Source organism: Mustelus asterias, chromosome 11 (assembly GCF_964213995.1).
Source record: "Mustelus asterias chromosome 11, sMusAst1.hap1.1, whole genome shotgun sequence".
NCBI classification, from domain to species: Eukaryota; Metazoa; Chordata; class Chondrichthyes; order Carcharhiniformes; family Triakidae; genus Mustelus; species Mustelus asterias.
The window spans coordinates 26,776,158-26,790,839 of record NC_135811.1 but is presented as its reverse complement, the minus strand read 5'-3'; the positions used below and the strand labels follow the sequence as shown (position 1 = coordinate 26,790,839).

Genomic DNA, 14,682 nt, shown 5'->3' with positions numbered 1-14,682 from the left:
CTATCAGGCTGGCTACAGTTAGTGATTTTAATTGAGTATACACAGTGTGAGTATATTCCCGTACTGTCAATGTCCTCTATGAGGCTGGCTACAGTTAGTGATGATAATTGAGTATACACAGTGTGAGTACATTCCCTTACTGTCAATGTCCTCTATCAGGCTGGCTACAGTTAGTGATTTTAATTGAGTATACACAGTGTGAGTATATTCCCGTACTGTCAATGTCCTCTATGAGGCTGGCTACAGTTAGTGATGATAATTGAGTATACACAGTGTGAGTACATTCCCTTACTGTCAATGTCCTCTATCAGGCTGGCTACAGTTCATGATGATAATTGAGTATACACAGTGTGAGTACATTCCCTTACTGTCAATGTCCTCTATCAGGCTGGCTACAGTTAGTGATTATAATTGAGTATACACAGTGTGAGTATATTCCCTTACTGTCAATGTCCTCTATCAGGCTGGCTACAGTTAGTGATTATAATTGAGTATACACAGTGTGAGTATATTCCCTTACTGTCAATGTCCTCTATCAGGCTGGCTGTCCCTGGCATGTAGTTCATCTTTGCTCCTCCGGAAGTGACCCCGGGAATGGACGGCCGGCTTCCGGTCCTGGCCAGTGGGCGGGGCCTGAGTTTAAATCCTCCTTCCCGCTGTTTATAATTATGTTGTGGGCCGGGGCTGGGTTTGTTCAGGCAGCGAAGTGGTGTTTCTGAGTGGGGTGTTGATTTTTGAGGCGGTCGGGAGGGGGGTTGTAGTCGGTGCGGCGGCGCCGGGAGCAGCAAGATGGCGGCGGCTGGGGTGAGTGGGAGCTGCGTGTGCGGTTATATTGATATCAGAGAGGCTGCGGACACGTCCCGGCCCTGTCAGCAGCATGTCTGTGTGTGCGAGCGGATAACACTTTAAAAACCCGATAGTCAATCTTTCATGTTTAAATTAAAGCCCGCGGCGGGGTGACGCATTGTGGATAAGACTCGGAGCAGAGGGACAGGTGGCCTCTACCCCCCCCCATCCCCAGCGCTGTCTCTGTGTATTCAATGCTGCAACCGTGTCCTTCAGCCCGTGACCCTGTTAACAATATCCGAGCTGGGGCTGCTGTGTGACCCTGTTAACAATATCCAAGCTGGGGCTGCTGTGTGACCCTGTTAACAATATCCGAGCTGGGGCTGCTGTGTGACCCTGTTAACAATATCTGAGCTGGGGCTGCTGTGTGATTCCTTCTCCCTCAGGGAGACGGATCTCTTCCCAAACCCCTCCAACCACATGGCAATGAAACTCAGTTGTTTTAGCAGAGTATTCGATCAGAACCCGCAAGCCCTGTTGCTGAAAGTCAAGGCTGCTCCTGCGTTCATTTATTTTTAAAGTTGTGGCAAGTGACATTATTTGAAGCGGTCAAAATTCCTATCATTTATTACACTGCACAGCATTTTGCTTCAGGAGCCACTTTATCAAACTTTTTACGCCTTGTGTACCAGGCATGCTTGACTTGAAATGAGACTCGGCCTTCTCGGTTGGGAGTGAGAGTGATTTATGGTCCTTTCTGCTTGTGTCGTTGTTGCTTTTTTTTTGCAGCTTTACCGAGCATGTTTACACGCCAGAGGAGTTTCCGCAGCTGTCGGACGGCTTTGTATTCAAAAACATGCAGCAGACTGGAAGATTCCGACCTCTTTCATAAATCATAAACGCAGCTTCAGCACAAGTAAGTGTCCTGAGAAACTGACATGTTCTGAAGGATCTTGTCATTATTTTAACTCTAAACATTAAACGAAGTACAGCTTCTTCCAAGAGACCCAGGGTTAGAACCAGCTGTTTACAGCCTAACCTGTCACCACTAATACATTTCCTTCTAATTTACACACAGTCTCAGGAGGAGTATTTCAGGAGGAGCGTGTTTCTTGGACATTTTTAAAAAATTACATTAGGAAAACAAATTACTCCTAATACAGTAAGAATTTTCAAACCGATTGATACAGCAACGGACACGATACTGCTGGGAGATAGTGACAAGGTCAGTGGCCTGGCCCAGACTGGGGGGGGGGAGGGGGCATGATTCAAATTCCACAATGGCAGCTGGTGGAATTTAAATTACATCAATTCGATTAATAAAAGCTAGTCTTCATAATGGTGACTCAGAAAATGCCAGTTGTTAGGAAGAACTCACCTGTTTCACCACTGTCCCTTAGGGAAGGAAATCTGCCATCTTTACTTGGCCTGGCCAACATGTGAACCCTGACCCACAGCAATGTTGTTGACCCTTAACATTTCCTCTGAAATGGCATAGCAAGCCACTCAGTCCCACCAAACTGCTAACACTGCAGGTGAAAGTGTGCTGAAGTGGACTGGAATGGTTCGAGAAGGCAACTCCACCACCACTTCCTCGAGGGCAGTTGGGTTGCGCAACAAATGTTGGCTTTGCTAGTGATGTCCACACCTCGTGTAAAAAAAAAACTAAAAATCCTCCAGAAGAAACACAAACTATTTAGCAAGAAACTAGGTGATTCCTCTCTGACTCTAAGACTACCGAACAAGCTCTATGTTGGGCACCATTGCTGCCTTGGGTGACTGGAGTTTGCACTTTCTCCTTGTGTCTGTGTGGGTTTCCTCCCATAGTCCAAAGATATGCAGGTTAGGTGGATTAGCCATGGTAAATGCCCAGGGCTACAGGGAAAGGGTGAAGAGTAGGGGCTGGGTGGACGTTCTTTCAGAGGGTGGGCGCAGACGCGATGGACCGGATGGCCTCTTTCTGCACTAGGGATTCAATGGTTCTTTGGCGAGCATGATATCTCAAACCTTTCTGTTGTCGGCTGCTGCATAGGTTACTTTTCATGACTTTAAATGTCATCCACCTCTTAACATGTAATCTAGCTTTTTACCCAGTATTTTGTATTGATGGCTCAGCCCTATCCATTTTCAGATAATCTTTTTAGCTACACAGAACCCATTTCCTCCATTTTTAAACCTCAATCTTATCTCCTTTAAGCCTGCTCTCCTCTAATAAACGTAGCCAAACTTTGACTTGCGGAATTGTGACTATCATTGTAGTTCCCTTCATGAATGTTTCTGCAACATTTCAATCTCCTGATATGTGGGAATCAAAACTGAAGACAATTCCAAATGCAGCTGTATATAATCTAATTGCAGTAACCTTGCATTTATGTTGTTCTGTCCTCACAATGCAAACCATGTTTGCCTTCTCAGTGGCCTTGCGTTTTTGTGATTTATCAACTGTGACTGGAGATCCCTCTTCAGCTTTGAATATAACTTGTGGGGAAAAAAACCCTGCTTTTACATTCTGCTTTTTAGTTGCCATTACAGTTTAACCTGCATTGGATACTAGCAACCAGCACTCTTGAGAGTGCCTTTTAAAAAAAATCCTAAACTATGTTCTTATGTATTTTGTACAGAAGGGGATGAACAGCTTGTGCACCTGTTTTCTCATATTATTCCCAGTATCATACTGTGAAATTAGTACATTTCATAAAGGGAATTTTCAGTACTGAAATATTGTTTCTAATTTGACCGTCAATGCTTTTATTGGTTTAATTAAATGATACTTCGAATGCATTCCAGCCTAATTTCTTGCGAAATGGTTACTGCCTGAATGATCAAAGTCTAGATTGAGGGTTTGGAAAAATGTTTATGTTTCACCTGTTTTGTATTTTATTAGCATTCCATTAAAACATCTCCAGTCAATTTGTTAAAAATTGATTAGATTTTTTTCCGGATGCTTAATTGCGCTCTGATCTTTGGTTAGCTTTTTCTCCCTGAGGATCTTATTTTATATGACCATGTAGAATGCATATTGGAGTTTCTATGTAATGCTAAAAATATTAATTAGTAGGCAGATTGAAGGAAAATGAATATTCAGAAAATGTTCTATTTGTGAAAATATTTTTGTGTGGCTGTGAGATTAGTAGGAGTGTAGATATTGATAGATAATTGGTGCTTGTGTGTTTCAGCTTATTCAAACTTTACTCCTGCTGTTACCCAACATGCTCCATTTTTCAAGGGCACTGCTGTGGTCAATGGTGAGTTCAAAGAGATCGGTTTGGATGACTACAAGGGAAAGTATCTGGTCCTTTTCTTCTACCCTCTGGATTTGTAAGTAATTTTAGCATGTGCATTTTACTTGAAGCTTGAATGCAAGAGGAAGAAATTTTAATGTACATTTCTTTGCCAAATTTCCCCCTGAATGTCGCTTTCAAAATTTCTCTTTTGACAACTCTTGCAAGAGCAATTCTAATGCATATAACAGTATATTGCTGCAAGCATTTTCTAAGCAAAGTTTTAAAAAAAACAGACTAAAAATTATCCTGTGTTGCTCAGAGTTAAGGAACAGGAGGCCCTGCACATCTTAAGCTGTGTTATCAGCTATGAAAATATTAGCCACATGATGGGTGGAGTACATCTTTTGGGGAACAAATACTGTTGTACTCCCGTATCTTGATTACTCACTGTATTCTTAGGGTTAGGTTTCATTAATTTTTCTTTGCTATTGTTTTTACTTCCTTTCTCTTTCTACTTTTTTTGTTTACTCTGATCTTTAAGTTTGTTTTCTGTCATTTGAATCCCATCCCCATCAACAATAATACTGTCTGGTTTTGAAATTGCTTGGTTTATATCTATACTGTTGAGGTTGAAGAATAGGTGTTGTAGTTTCTGGTGTGTACCATTGCCACGCTGTATACAATGCAGTGACTGAAAAATAAAGGATTTTAGTTTTTTATGTAGAATTAAATAAACTTGACCACTTTTAAGATATGAAGACTTACTGGCTTATTACATGCTGTGTTCATTAGCATCCTGTTTTGCAATATTTGGGAAGGGAGAACCATAAATGTGAAAAATAATCAGATAGCTACAAGCGGCTTTTAGAATATTGGTTAGTGCTTTCCAATCTTGCTTTTCTTTCAATTATTATTCACACTTGAACCATCATGGCCGCAACTGGAGTACTGTGTGCAGTTTTGGTCCCCTTATTTGTGAAAGGATATATTGGCCTTGGAGGGAGTGCAGAGAAGGTTCACCGGGTTGATACCGGAGATAAGGGGTGTAGTTTATGAGGAGAGATTGAACAGATTGGGTCTGTACTCGTTGGAGTTTAGAAGGCTGAGGGGTGATCTTATAGATACATATAAGATAATGAAGGGGCTGGATAGGGTAGAGGTGGAGAGATTCTTTCCACTTAGAAAGGAAGCTAGAACTAGAGGGCACAGCCTCAAAATAAGTGGGGGCCGGTTCAGAACAGAGTTGAGGGGGAACTTCCTCTCTGAGGGTAGTGAATCTCTGGAATTCTCTGCCCATTGAAGTGGTGGAGGCTACCTCGTTGAATATGTTTAAATCACGGGTAGATAGATTTCTGACCAATAAAGGAATTAAGGGATATGGGGAGCAGGCGGGTAAGTGGAACTGATTCACTTCAGATCAGCCATGATCTTATTGAATGCCGGGGCAGGCCCGAGGGGCTAGATGGCCTACTCCTGCTCCTATTTCTTATGTTCTTATCATAAAGACTTTTTCCACATCAAATGCTTATGATACTTTTGAAGATGAACCTGCTGAGAATTGTACATGTGTGCTTTCAAAACAGCTTTTTGATTGTTTAACCCAGTTTGTTAAATAACTTCCTTTCCATGATCACTGGGTTTAAAATTTGAACAGCATTTCTTTGCCCTGGGGTAAAATGACAACTCAACAATGTGAATTCTATTAATATTGGCACACTAATATTTCCAACTGTTCCAGTTTAAATGCTGTACCAAATGCACTAAACCAGTGTTGTGTGACCTGGGGGCCACTTACAGCAGATGAGTGTGACCTATGAGACTTTGCCCACCTGCAGCGTTGCCATATTCTGCGTAGTTTTTTTTCCCGGTGCGACTGAAGTGGTGCACATGTGAAGCAAGGACAAGTGAGGTGCATGCTGAATGCACATAATATTGACTGTGAAAGCTGTCGGCTCCCTGTGCATTCAAAGTATAAATATTTCTTTTGGTTATAACATTTGAAGTTGGTAGTTATATTAATATGTAAATGATTAAGCATTTTCTAACTCATTACGAAATATTTGGTGTGTATTAAATGTACACGCTTGAACAAGCCTGATTTCAATCTGGAGGGCCACTTGTGCCACCTTATTCAAGGTTGCCCAGCACTGCACTAAACTCGTAAGGATAATATGATTTTAAATTCTTAAAGTTAAAACATGAAAATGGTGGATTGCACCCATATGTGTAGTTCTTAAAGATTGTTTCAGACGTTATTAAGGTATGTGGGTAGTTTACATTCCCCCATTCTCAGTCCCTATATTCCCTCAAGATAACTGTTTTATAGAGTAGGCGTAGACTTTATTAGACCTTCAAATCTGTCCGACCATTCAGTGAGATCAAGGCAGCTCTGTGACGCAGTTCTGTTTATCTGTCTGCTCCATATCCCTTAATGCCGTAGGAAATCTTATAGAAACATATAAGATTATGAAGGGAATAGATAAGATAGAAGCAGGGAGGTTGTTTCCACCGGCAGGTGAAACTAGAACTAGGGGGCATGGCCTCAAAATAAGGGGAAGTGGATTGAGGAGGAGCCTCTTCATCCAAAGGGTTGTGAATCTCTGGAATTCCCTGCCCAGTTAAGTAGTTGAGGTTACATCATTGAATGTTTTTAAGGCAAGGATAGATACATCTTTGAACAGTAAAGGAATTAAGAGTTATGGTGAATGGGCAGGTAAGTAGAACTGTGTCCATGAGAAGATCAGCCATGATCTTATTGAATGGCAGAGCTGGCGCGAGGGACCAGATGGCCTACTCCCGCTCCTAGTTCTTATGTTAACAAAAATCTAATAACAAATGATCTAGCATCAGTTTCCATTTGTAGAAGCAATTTCTATAATTCTACCATTCTTTGTCGTCTCTAACCTTTGGCCTATGCCTTTAGCCTATGTATCCACACTATCTGTTTCCTTAATATCTTGCAAACCCAAGTTCGAGAGAATACAACCATAGTTACCTCTCCTTGTTATTTAATCCCCGGCATCCAGGTATCATTCTACTGACTGTGTTGCATTCCCTTCAAGCCAATATATATTTCCTAAGATGTGATGCCCAGACCTGCAAAGAGTGCTCTGGGTTTATTCTAACAGAGCTTTGTATAGCTGTAACATTTTTTGAATTCTAATCGTTTAGATAAGAGGACTAGCCTTTTAACCTTTGATTATTTTCTGCACCTATCCATGATATTTAATCTGAATGGCCTGTCAAATCTCTTTGGACCTGTACTGTTATGGATTTTCACCCTTTAGGAAATGCTCTGTTCTATCGTTTTTTAGGTCCAAAATGGATGACCTCACATTATCATACATTGAAATTTGTTTGCCATAACTTTGCCCATTGCTCAATTTTCTTCTCTCCCGCTCCTATATTTTATGTGCACAAAGAAATCCAGGTTTTATGTTCCATTTTTAAAAACGCATTTGTGTGCATAAAATAAAGTGTATTTGTGTTTATCCTTTTAAAGCATTTACTAGATTGCAAGCCAGTGTAGGATTTTCTTTTTAATCAGGTTTTATCTGTCACTGGTCTGGTTATTACTTTAAAAGCAGGCTATGTGATCTAACAAATCAGTTTTTAAAAATATATTTCTCTTCCCAGCACTTTTGTCTGCCCAACTGAGATCGTTGCATTTAGTAACAAAGCAAATGAGTTCCATGATGTAAACTGTGAAGTAATTGGTGTTTCGGTAGATTCTCATTTCTCCCATCTTGCCTGGATCAACACTCCAAGAAAGGTATGGAAGTTACCAAGAAGATTTAAAAACAACCCTACGTCTTAGTGGTTTATTTGCCTTTTAGAAACATTGGGATTTCAGTTAGGTTGGGTGCAGTAGTTCAAATACACATTTTATCGAAGAAGCTAGCTGTTGCTGCTTTAATCCTTCACAATTTGAAACTAAAACTGTCACATCAAACAATAACAAAAAAAACAATATTTTGGATGGTTATAGAGAAGTAATAGAATAAATTAATATCCATAAAACAACTTTATTCCTGGGTGATCTATTTTCGAAGTGGGGGCAATTTTGGATATCTTTATTTCTGTGCCTGCTTTTTACAATAAAAATCAGAAGTTCTCAAAAAATATTTCTACTTTGTATGAAGTTAAAAATACATTTCAACATCTGGGAGTCATTTTTCTTTTACATGAAAAATCTTTTAATTACATTTTGTTAATGTTCTTTCTTTCGTTTCAGAAAGGGGGTCTTGGGCATATGCATATCCCATTGTTGTCTGATTTAACAAAGCAGATCTCTCGGGATTATGGAGTGTTATTGGAAAGCTCTGGTATTGCTCTGAGGTAAGAGGTTCTGTGCTTGTCAGAAAAGTGTGAATGGTGCATTGTTGCAGGTTAGGCAAAGTTGAAACAGCGGTTTAACATCAGTGGTAGCAGAACTGTGTTGCACTAATTACATCCAGGTTGGGATTGGACTTGAGTTTGTAATGTTGAAATGAATGGGAATGTGGAATACCTTTCCCAAGGCAGTAATAAAAATCCTGTAATTCAACAAAATAAAATTAGAATTTGATTTATTTTGTTAGCATATCTGCGGTGGCCATAAGGAATAGTAGAATACATCACTCCTTCCTCCCCTACCAATGCCATGTCATAACAATTTAGCCACCTTGCATTAATTGCCTGCAAATGGATCAAAAGGTAATGGTATCCTTCAAATCTATATTTTCAGAATATCTTCAAGATGTCCTTGGATATTATAAGTATTAATTTTGGCTAGGATCTTGCATTTAGCAGCGAAGTGACAATGCTTGCCTTTTACCTTGAGCTGCCCACAAAGATCTAGTGACCGCTGTGCCGCAGATTTTGCCTTTCAAGATGTTGAATTCATTCTGGTGCTGGTTATCGGGCATATTTCGCGTCCAGCATCAAGCAGGCTAATAAGTCGATCACATTATAGAATTCTCACAGCAAATTATATAATTTAGAGAAGGCAAAATAAATATTGGGACATGGGATTAAGGTAGAAGATTGCATATCATGAATTATTATTAAAAACATTAAAAATCTACATAATTTTTATGGCTGGAGAAATTCAACATTCCACAAACATAAAATTAGTTTTTCAGAGCCAGATGTTGACCAGCAGTAATTATAGCTGTATGCTGTTTAAAAATCCAACCACATCATTCCACAAGAGGTAATCTTTTCAAGGGGTTATTTGGCAAGAATAATAGCGATAAAAGTGGAAATTTATGTCAATTCAGTGATGTCTAGATGATTTTCACCTGTGAAGGTATCAATGGTATATCCTAAGGAAGAGGAAAGAATCAATGATAGCGACTTCTGGATTTTCGCATTGAACTGTGCATGTGTGGATGTCACTGTTAGTTTCATAGAGTAAAGCTGTTACTGACATTCCATCCGCAAAATGCAGGCCAGCATATCGTCATTTATAAATGTAATTTGGGATCGTTAATGTCAAAATGTTTTCCAATAATCCAATTTGCGCTCTGTGAATCTGGCAGCAATCTTTGTTCCAAAGATCAGCAAAATCTTTGCTTTTGCTTTCTTCATTGCAGCACTCGGAAAGTGTGCTGTATTGTTGAAGGTACTGTCTTTTGGATGAAAGATTAGTTCTGTGATTTCGGGTAAATGCAAGGGATTTTATGCTTCCTTCAATCATCATCTTGATTTGTATTCCTATGCTATTTGCAGAGCTTTGTTATATGCAAATTGTTTATGAATTTGTCTACGTAATTACACTTCAAAAGTATTCTGTTGATTGTAAAGTGCACTAGGATTTCCTGACCATGTGCAAGGTGCTATATAATTAAAGATTTTTTTTGTTTCCCCACCTACCATGGCACATTTTGAATTTGTAAATTTTGCAGGATGAGATGGAAGCTTTTCACTCCAGCTGATCTGTGGTCTTTTATCCAGCTCTCCACAAATTGTTAGACCATCTGCATTCTTACTAGGGAAGAAATCAATAAAAATGTTAACTGGCACTTATTTCTGGACATCCACAATTGTACACCATTTTATATTGGTGTTCTTTTCCTACCTGAAATGAAAAGGTACAATTCTCACCTTTTGCACTTTATAGTTCTACTCCTTTCAAGTAGGTGAAAAATCCAGCCTTGTTTTTACACCTACCTCCGAAAATAGCCATGAAACATTAATTAAATGACGTAGTGACAAAGTGAGGCCTTGCATTTATATAGTGCCTTTCACATTCACCGGCTATGCAGCATTCAACCATCACTGCTAGAAAATATTCATCTGGATTATCTGCAGGCAAGAGTGCTGCCGTTGAGATAAGGTTTACATCTTGAGAGTAAATTCAACTGACCACACAAATTACTACTACTTGTGATTGTGAGCCATATGAGCAAGATTTTTCTTGCCCTTTCCGCTGCTGCAATTGAACCATTCAAACAATCATTGACAGTGGTTCACTGAAATTGGTGGAACAGACTATTTTAGCGCAACAGTACAGCAAAGGTGGGAAAAGGAGAGTCAGTTAACCAATGAAAAAAGGCTGTTGAGGATAGGTTTTGTTAAAAAGAATGGCCTTCAGGTACAGATGTGATTATGCAAAGTTTTAGGACAGTGAGGGAAAGGATTGTACTCAAGTCCCAGAGCTCAGAAGGAATGCAGTCAAGTCTTAGATATGCTACACTTGCAGGCTTTGAGTAGCTTTGGAATTATGATGGGTTTCGTAAATTGGCAGGAGGGTCAGTAATTGCGGATACAGACTTGAGATAATGGGAGATGAAATTGTATGCAATACGTTATAATCAATTCTATACCTGTTTCAAAATGCTGGTACGTGCATATTGGACTGAATGGTCTCCTGCTGTGCTTTATTATTCCATGAATTCACAGATTTTCCTGGGATAAAGGCTGCAAAACCAGAAAATAGCACCTCCTTCTGTTGTCCCTCAGAAAGTGGACATCAGAGGATTAAACTCCACAGGCTCTGGGTTACTCCTTGATTACAAGGTCTAATAGAGCATCCTTAGAAACATTACTATGCCTTTGAAGTCAATTTGTGTCAGTATTTGTAATTTAGAGTGAAATGGGATGATTTGTTGTGTGCATGTCCGGATCCTTCCTGCAAAGGGGAAATGTGGAATGTGTTCATGCGTCATCCTTTAGGCTTACCAGGTACAGAGTAAAACAATAATGCACCTCAACTGTTGACCTTTGAATATCCATAACTTTCTACATCCGTCATTGTATGACTTGATGTTGCCAGTTTTTCCTCTGTGGGCTGAATTAGTCAGTTTTTAGGTTTGAGCTGCAGATTCAGAAGTCAAACAACCATATAATGGCACTGTTATCTTCCTAATTCCCTACTTTGTCCTCTGCTATGAACATTAATGCCTTTTCTCCCCATCACTGAAACACTTGAGGCATATTTTCAGCTGTGCTTTTCAGTTTGTGTGCTTGAGTGTAAATATCAATTTTTAAGACCATAAATTTGAAATGATTTATGAAACACTTGCTGTGGAATTTGCATAATATTTTCTGATTTCCTCACTTTTAAAATGTTCTCATTTTACCAGAGGTCTTTTCATCATTGATACAAATGGCATTATCAAGCACATCGGCATCAACGATCTGCCTGTAGGTCGCAGTGTTGAAGAGACTCTACGCTTGGTTAAGGCCTTCCAGTTTGTGGAAACCCATGGAGAGGTTTGCCCAGCTGAATGGACACCTCATTCTCCAACGGTTTGTAAAGTTTACTCGATAGCAATTTAACGAAACTATGTTTCTTTTTTTTAATTGCCTTTTAGCTTTGAAAACTAAACATGTTTATTCTATTGCAAAGTGATTCAAACATAATAGATTTTGCATGCATTATAAGATCTATATTTTCTTGTTATCACATCTGTGTGTGTATTTCAAACCCTTCAGATTCATGCACGTAGATTTCTCATCAATACTGAATTTGAAGATGTTTGTTTTAATACAATCCCACCAAGTACAGACTTCTGTTTATCCTACACCCATACCCCTCTCCTTTCTTTCTTGCAAAACCCCACTTTGCAGTAAATTTAACTGATATATCTGTTTCATTTTTTTCATTTCCCCTCGCCATTCCTGTCTATCACCCATGGTAAATCTTGCTGGCCACTCAAAATTAAGAGAATCTTTTTCTTTAACTCCAATCTGTTTTAGTTTTGTAACTCAGACTGCAAGTGTCTCTCTTTTGTTTATTTCCTTCATTTTCCTAGTGGTTAGCACTGTTGCCTCACAGCACCTGGGACTCTGGTTCAATTCCAGCCTTGGGTAACTCTGTGTGGAGTTTGCACATTCTCCCTGTGTCTGCCTTAAAACAAAGGGTTTCCTTTGGGTACTCTGGTTTCCTCCCACAGTCCAAAGATGTGTCGCCTAGGTTGATTGGCCATGCTAAATTGCCCCTTAGTGTCAGGGAGATTAGCAGGGTTAATACATGGGGGTTACAGGGATAGGGCTTGGGTAGGATTATTGTCGGTGCAGGCTGAATGGACTGAAAGGCCTCTATCTGCACTGTAGGGATTCTATAATTCCCACAACATGCTTTGTTAATCCAATACTGAAATAAATAATTACATCATTGACTGCTGTGTATATTATTCCTAGGCCCTATCCCCATAACCCCATGCATTTACCCTAGCTAGTCCCCCTGACACTAAGGGGCAATTTAGCATGGCCAATCCACCTAACCCGCACATCTTTGGACTGTGGGAGGAAACCGGAGCATCCGGAGGAAACCCACGCAGACACAAGGAGAAGGTGCAGATAGTGACCCAAGCCAGGAATTGAACCCCGGTCCCTGGCGCTGTGAGGCAGCACTGCTAACCACTGTGCCACCATGTCACCCCCAATAGAACATGCAATATAAAATTTTAGGCAAAATTTAACAATCAACAAGTCTGATCATGGTGCCACTCCTCGTTTTCTCTCCCCTCCCCCCAAGCCCTTACCCCATAGCCTTGAAAATGTTTTCTCTTCACATGTTTATCTTGTTTGAAAATCATTATTGTTTCTGCCGCAGCACGCTATCAGGCAATGCATCCCAGATCCTAACTACTCACCATATTTTTAAATTTTTAATATTTTTCATGTCACCATTAGTTCTTTTGCCATTCAACTTATGTCAGTGTCCTCTGCTTCTCAAATCTTCCACTAATGAAAGCATTTTCTCCAAATCTGTTCTATTTAGACCCCTCCTGATTTTGAACACCTCTAGCAAATCTGCTCTCAACCTTCCCCTTTCCAGTTTTCATCCCCAAAACTCATGTCCCTCATGTCTGGAAACATTCCCAAAGGCACCTTGCAGAAGTGCTGTGCCCAGAATTAGACACAACACTCCAGTTGAGGCTAAACAATTGTGTTATAGTCTGTCATCGTTTACTACTACTCACACTACTTAGCTGATGAATAGGTATTTTAGATGGAATGGAATTATGCCTAGGTTGCTCCCTCAACTGTCAATCATCTGGAAAGTTATTTGCCACCCCGACATGACATTTCAATCAACATAAGCAACTCTTACCAATTGAGGGATTGGAGCTATTTTCTACAGGCCAATGTGTTGGGACTGCATTTTACTGCATCATTGTTGCTGTTAGTGTCACTAATTTACATATTTTCAATTCCATCCCACCCCCCCCCTCCCCAGCTCCAATCCCCTTTTCACACTTCTGATTTTGACTAGAAATGAGATTGTAATTTTAACTTTTAGATTGATGATGGTAAATATAACCGCTTTGTGTATGTTACGAAACATATAATTTATTTCTAAACCACTTGAACTTTCTGCACTTCTAACTTCCCAAGTGTGGACTATACCCAGTAGCACTCTTGGAGTTAGTCAATCTTTAACACTATTAGTGCAGAAACATGTTTCATCTACAGGTGTAATAATTCTGTTCATGATTTATTTTACAGATCAAACCTTCTCCAGAAGCTTCGAAAGAGTACTTTGCAAAGGTCAAGGAGTAATTTGCATAAATTACTTTGGCTTGGACTATCGGGAATAAGTATTTACAGAGATAAATGTTTTCTTTACCTGATAGTGGTGTTGGATGTCGAATTAAAGTTTACCAGACCTGAGTACTAAATTTGAAATGTTTGTCCGATGAATGCTGTTGATCAAAAGAAGATGAACACTATACTGCTGAATGCTTTACTCATTGTTTAAAAGTCTATATACCCTGTAATAAGGCAGAATAATTAAAATCTAGCAAAATATCAAGACCATTTAAAGTTGAGACGGTAGCTAACCATGTATTAGAAATGAATTGAAAGTCTAAAGTGATTTATGAATAAATTCATTTTATACAAAATAAATTCAATAATGACTTCAACTACTTTTTAAATAATATAGTTATCAAGTATACACATACACACTTCTAAATAAAGGTATTGATGCTCATATTTATTGTCCTTTGATTTTTCTCAAGCTGCTACAATGTTTAGGATTAGTCTGAATTTCAGACTAAACCTCTTTAATACTAGAGAAACTAATTGCAGGAGTTGTACTTGCTGCTTGAGTTGTATTTGGAAGGTTGAAATTTTGAGCTTTTTGGGTTATATTTGGCATTGGATCTCCGACAGGATGGCTGCTATAGAATGGTTCTGGAACAGTCACCTAGTCATCTCCATGCAGCTTCTCTGCCAC

General features: G+C 39.5%; 2 protein-coding genes across 3 annotated transcripts in view; one reads left to right on the top strand and one right to left on the bottom strand.

Annotated features, from left to right (window-relative positions):
* Positions 1–578, bottom strand: part of LOC144500429 (U6 snRNA-associated Sm-like protein LSm1) — a 317,623-nt gene extending 317,045 nt beyond the window's left edge. The window contains exon 1 of one of the 2 annotated variants that reach the window (XM_078223326.1): positions 521–578. In XM_078223326.1, coding sequence (XP_078079452.1) covers positions 521–566 — 46 coding nt within the window. In that variant the 5' untranslated portion in view covers positions 567–578. The remainder of the gene's footprint in view (positions 1–520) is intronic. The other variant, XM_078223322.1, reaches the window with a different exon arrangement.
* Positions 579–584: 6 nt separating this feature from the next.
* Positions 585–14,436, top strand: LOC144500430 (thioredoxin-dependent peroxide reductase, mitochondrial-like). Its single transcript, XM_078223327.1, has 7 exons — positions 585–804; positions 1,576–1,702; positions 3,963–4,104; positions 7,647–7,782; positions 8,245–8,348; positions 11,579–11,744; positions 13,950–14,436. The coding sequence occupies exons 1-7, from the start codon at positions 790–792 to the stop codon at positions 14,001–14,003; spliced, it is 744 nt and encodes a 247-aa protein (XP_078079453.1). The 5' UTR covers positions 585–789; the 3' UTR covers positions 14,004–14,436.
* Positions 14,437–14,682: the final 246 nt, after the last annotated feature.